Source organism: Nanorana parkeri, unplaced genomic scaffold (assembly GCF_000935625.1).
Source record: "Nanorana parkeri isolate BGI_ZX_2015 unplaced genomic scaffold, ASM93562v1 scaffold2987, whole genome shotgun sequence".
In the NCBI taxonomy this organism is placed as follows: Eukaryota; Metazoa; Chordata; class Amphibia; order Anura; family Dicroglossidae; genus Nanorana; species Nanorana parkeri.
In genome coordinates, this window is record NW_017309255.1 from 20,138 (window position 1) to 25,747 (window position 5,610).

General features: G+C 46.7%; 1 protein-coding gene across 1 annotated transcript in view; it reads right to left on the minus strand.

Moving 5' to 3' along the window:
- LOC108802622 (cytochrome P450 4B1-like) overlaps positions 1 to 5,326 on the minus strand; it is a gene marked incomplete at its 3' end in the record, with an annotated part of 24,174 nt that extends 18,848 nt beyond the window's left edge. The window contains exons 1-3 of the mRNA XM_018574477.1: positions 5,113 to 5,326; positions 2,439 to 2,583; positions 1,777 to 1,821 (exon numbers count right to left, since the gene is read on the minus strand). Of these exons, the coding sequence (XP_018429979.1) occupies positions 1,777 to 1,821; positions 2,439 to 2,583; positions 5,113 to 5,298 (376 nt within the window). The remainder of the gene's footprint in view (positions 1 to 1,776; positions 1,822 to 2,438; positions 2,584 to 5,112) is intronic.
- Between the last annotated feature and the right edge of the window lie 284 nt (positions 5,327 to 5,610).

Genomic DNA, 5,610 nt, shown 5'->3' on the forward strand with positions numbered 1-5,610 from the left:
CGCTATGGAGTGAGAGGTGTGCTGGATCCTGGACCATATGGGAGGAATCATTTATGAAGTCAGGTGCCTGCTGGATCTGGGGCCATTGGGGAGATGCCTGTGTGGAGAGAGCTGTATGCAAGATCCAGAACCATATGGAGGACGATAGGGAGGACTCCTGTATAGAGTGAGGTGTGAGCCGGATCCAGGGCCATGCAGACAACTCCTCTATGGATTGAGGTGTGTGCCAGATCTCGGACTGTGGGGAGAATGCCCGATATGAAACATGACAGGCAGAGACAGCAAAGCAATGTAACTGGAAATTTTATTCGGGGTGGTGCAACTTTATCTATTATAGATGCAGTATACGTACTACATACACATATACATACACACACATATACATACATACACATATACATACTGTGACAGGGTACTCGGCTCTGTGTATGTCAGTGAGAGGTTGAAAAGGGCAGCTTTCCCTGGCTAGGAAAGACTGTTAGTTGGCCTCCTAAGGTGGAGTCGGCTTTTTTATTTGTGTTACTTTTGAGTTCTGACGGAAATTGTTTGTTTAAAGGAGACTTTTACGTTGCATGCAATAAAGACGCATTTATTGCCAATACTGATTAAAGACCAGTGACTTTCCTACAATGCATACACATACACACATATACATACATACATACATATATACACACGTATACATACATATTTCCTGACACCAATCCATGGCAGCACACAATGGGTATGGCTCCGCCCCCAGCCCAATCACAGGACCAGTTATACTACAAATTAAAGCCCGCCTCCCAAGGCCACCATTCTTTTTTCTGTCCTCACTGCTCAAGCCGGTTATACTCAGGATACGTTGGAGTTTTTTGCCTTCACCTTGCTGGTTTCTTCTGGCCTGCCGCACAGGTTCAGCCTCCTGTCGCGAAGTTCCCTTTGTTAGGTGGCTAAATGCAGTCTGATAAGGGAAGCCTCCCCCATAGCCTTGGAGTTGGGGTGCAGGAATGGTCTCTTGATGTTCGGATGCTTCCTCCATCATGGCGGCGGGTTGAACACTAGCTTAGCCTCCTGGCCTTGTGACTCCAGAGAAGAACCGTGACTCCGCCCCATCATCAGAAACTTTATGAGCTTATATGCAGGTTACCTCCAACTCTGTCAATAGCTATTAGAATTTATTTTTTCGGGATAATTCATATTTGATTAAATTGTACTCAAAATTAACGTTCAAGATTTTTGGTTGGATTGTGCCGTAGATACAAAATCATTGAACCTCCGATAACTTCTGCAGAACAATTTGTGAATTTGGCTAAACTACTCAAAATCAGCAGTGTATATCCAACTGTAGAATGAGGACCATCAGAGGCCTGCAGAATGAGGACCATCAGAGGCCTGCAGAATGAGGACCTTCAGAGGCCTGCAGAATGAGGACCTTCAGAGGCCTGCAGAATGAGGACCATCAGAGGCCTGCAGAATGAGGACCATCAGAGGCCTGCAGAATGAGGACCATCAGAGGCCTGCAGAATGAGGACCATCAGAGGCCTGCAGAATGAGGACCATCAGAGGCCTGCAGAATGAGGACCATCAGAGGCCTACAGACTAAGGACCATAGGTTGACAACCATCAATTATCTCTCTGACAATAATCGGCCCATCTAGGATTTAATTCCATTCTGTTAGGAAATTTCAGCTTTTTGCTGACTCCTCATTGGTTTGAATCCACCAATAGAGGGGACTGGAAGAAAAGCGAATTAGTCGACTCAAATTAATTGCTTTGTATAGGAAACAAACATACCAATCCACGGAATGAGGAAATTATATCCAGTTGATGCTTTTGGATCTGGAAATAAAAATGTAAAATAAACTGAATTTTAGCTTTGCTATTGGTAAAAAGATTTCAGATTTTGCTCATGATCTAAAGAAGGGAGTGGGGGAGGGTAAGACTGGTGTCAGGGTTTTTTGTCCCCTGTGTCTCATTAGAGAGCATTCCTTCACTTCCTGTCCTGTAGACTCCACAGGAAGTGAGAGGATATCATTCCCTTGTGAGGAAAATTGCCTCTTAGATGTGATGAGAAAAGATGTCCCCATTGGAAGATTTCCCCAGTGTTCCTGTTCTGGTTTTTAGAATTTTGCAATTACCCTTCATGTAATTCCTGATGACTATTAGAGAGGTGAATCTTCCTGACGGGGACACCTGACACCCGACACATGTTCTTCTAACCCCCAACATACACTTTCCAAACCTAAAAATATGTTTTACCACAACAAGACACAAAGCAAACTTCTGATCTGATTGAGGTTAAATCTGCATTAAACTCTCGATTTATCAATGATACCTTCCCGACCCCCTTCCCGGCTCCCTCGCTGTCCCCCTTCCCGGCTCCCTCGCTGTCCCCCTTCCCGACTCCCTTCCCCACCCCCTCCTCTTCCTGGCTCCCTTCCCGGCTCCCTTCCCACCTGATCGGCCAAAGACGGCTTTAGCGTATTCCGGGTGGCTGATCACCAGACTGGTCACAAATTTTCCAATCCATAAAGGAAAAGCGTTGGGATATTTCTCAACCCAAACCATCAACCGATCCAGATCCTTCCCATCCCGGCGAAACTGAAAAAGATTACAGAGAGGGAAACATTCCACATACAGATCTTATGGAGATTGTTACATGCGTGGGGAACTTTACAGAGAAACCTTTTCATCAGACATGACCGGACTGAGCTGAACATAGGAAGAAAATGGGAATCCAGAGGATTCAGACCAGATATACACATACATGACCAGACATCACCAATCAGACCAGATATACACATACATGACCAGACATCACCAATCAGACCAGATATACACATACATGACCAGACATCACCAATCAGACCAGATATACACATACATGATCAGACATCCATAATCAGACCAGATATACACATACATGACCAGACATCACCAATCAGACCAGATATACACATACATGATCAGACATCACTAACCAGACCAGATGTACACATACATGATCAGACATCACCAATCAGACCAGATATACACATACATGATCAGACATCCATAATCAGACCAGATATACACATACATGACCAGACATCACCAATCAGACCAGATATACACATACATGATCAGACATCACCAATCAGACCAGATGTACACATACATGACCAGACATTTGTTGGAACGGTCTGGTGTCTTGATGACTAATGGCTGTAGATGCCGGAGTCCTAAGATGGGTTGCGGTGTCACCAATACACAACCATGAGAACTGACAATATGGACGATGCATTTAGGGGAACTTATCAATACTGGAGCAGACAGAATCCGGAGCAGGTACACTTGGCAACCAATCAGCTTCTCTCTTTCATTTTCTAAGCAGAATTGAACAAACTAATAAGAAAAGCTGATTGGTTGCCACGGGCAACTGCTCCAGATTCTGTTCGCTTCAGTTTTTGTAAAATGTACCCCATGTATCTTTTCTTCCTCATATATCTGTATATCAGCAGTCACCGTGTAGTTGTATTGTATCCGTCATGTATGGGAGTGTCGGCAGTCGCCGTGTAGTTGTATTGTATCCGTCATGTATGGGAGTGTCGGCAGTCACCGTGTAGTTGTATTGTATCCGTCATGTATGGGAGTGTCGGCAGTCGCCGTGTAGTTGTATTGTATCCGTCATGTATAGGAGTGTCGGCAGTCGCCGTGTAGTTGTATTGTATCCGTCATGTATGGGAGTGTCGGCAGTCGCCGTGTAGTTGTATTGTATCCGTCATGTATGGGAGTGTCGGCAGTCGCCGTGTAGTTGTGTTGTATCCGTCATGTATGGGAGTGTCGGCAGTCGCCGTGTAGTTGTGTTGTATCCGTCATGTATGGGAGTGTCGGCAGTCGCCGTGTAGTTGTGTTGTATCCGTCATGTATGGGAGTGTCGGCAGTCGCCGTGTAGTTGTGTTGTATCCGTCATGTATGGGAGTGTCGGCAGTCGCCGTGTAGTTGTGTTGTATCCGTCATGTATGGGAGTGTCGGCAGTCGCCGTGTAGTTGTGTTGTATCCGTCATGTATGGGAGTGTCGGCAGTCGCCGTGTAGTTGTGTTGTATCCGTCATGTATGGGAGTGTCGGCAGTCGCCGTGTAGTTGTGTTGTATCCGTCATGTATGGGAGTGTCGGCAGTCGCCGTGTAGTTGTGTTGTATCCGTCATGTATGGGAGTGTCGGCAGTCGCCGTGTAGTTGTGTTGTATCCGTCATGTATGGGAGTGTCGGCAGTCGCCGTGTAGTTGTGTTGTATCCGTCATGTATGGGAGTGTCGGCAGTCGCCGTGTAGTTGTGTTGTATCCGTCATGTATGGGAGTGTCGGCAGTCGCCGTGTAGTTGTATTGTATCCGTCATGTATGGGAGTGTCGGCAGTCGCCGTGTAGTTGTGTTGTATCCGTCATGTATGGGAGTGTCGGCAGTCGCCGTGTAGTTGTGTTGTATCCGTCATGTATGGGAGTGTCGGCAGTCGCCGTGTAGTTGTATTGTATCCGTCATGTATGGGAGTGTCGGCAGTCGCCGTGTAGTTGTATTGTATCCGTCATGTATGGGAGTGTCGGCAGTCGCCGTGTAGTTGTATTGTATCCGTCATGTATGGGAGTGTCGGCAGTCGCCGTGTAGTTGTATTGTATCCGTCATGTATGGGAGTGTCGGCAGTCGCCGTGTAGTTGTATTGTATCCGTCATGTATCGGAGTGTCGGCAGTCGCCGTGTAGTTGTGTCATGGAGGGAGCTGTAGGGAATTGGTAGATGTCACCACCATACAATCAGGATGAAGTATCAATCCTCCCCAACACAGCATTGTAATACTCTTAGGGTTACTATGTAAGAGTACCTGTCATACTCCAGCTGCTCTGTTGTAGGAGTACTTACATTACTGGCTATACAGTCCTAGGAGTACCTGTCATACATGGTGTACAGTCCTAGGAGTACCTGTCATACATGGTGTACAGTCCTAGGAGTACCTGTCATACATGGTGTACAGTCCTAGGAGTACCTGTCATACCCCATACAAGAAGTACCTGACATAAACAGCAGTACCATACAGATCATCATTGATGCCTATGAGTACTGCACTGATTTATGAGCGTTGGCAGACATGGACATCCTTACCTGGTTGACATGACCATACAGCCAGTGACTGGGTGGCCCCGGGAAGTCCTGCACAGCTGATTGCAGCTTCCTCCATCTGTAGGACAAGGAAAACGCTTTGAGCAGCAGCAGTCCAGCACACAGTAGTCCCACACACTGCAAAGCCAGATAGGAATAGTGCAGATCCTTCCACAACACAGACAGCATAATGACAACCCCGTGCGGCTCACTGCACCTCTCCCAGCTTGGAGAGTCTACAGAGCAAAGCCATAAGAAGCATCAGCCAATCCCCTGTGTGGGTGTGCCGATACTTCCTGGACTGTACACCGCCACTGCTGCGCAGCACCATCTAGAAAGAAAGACAGCGATTCCAGCTCCCGCCAACAATAATTAACCCTTTCCTGGCCTTTATTCTAGCAGAATTCATTCTGCTGAGCTTAATTTACAGAGCATATGGCGATGCAGATCATCTCTATCTACTCAGAATAAAGGTGTATAGTACATGTTAGCCCCTCCCAC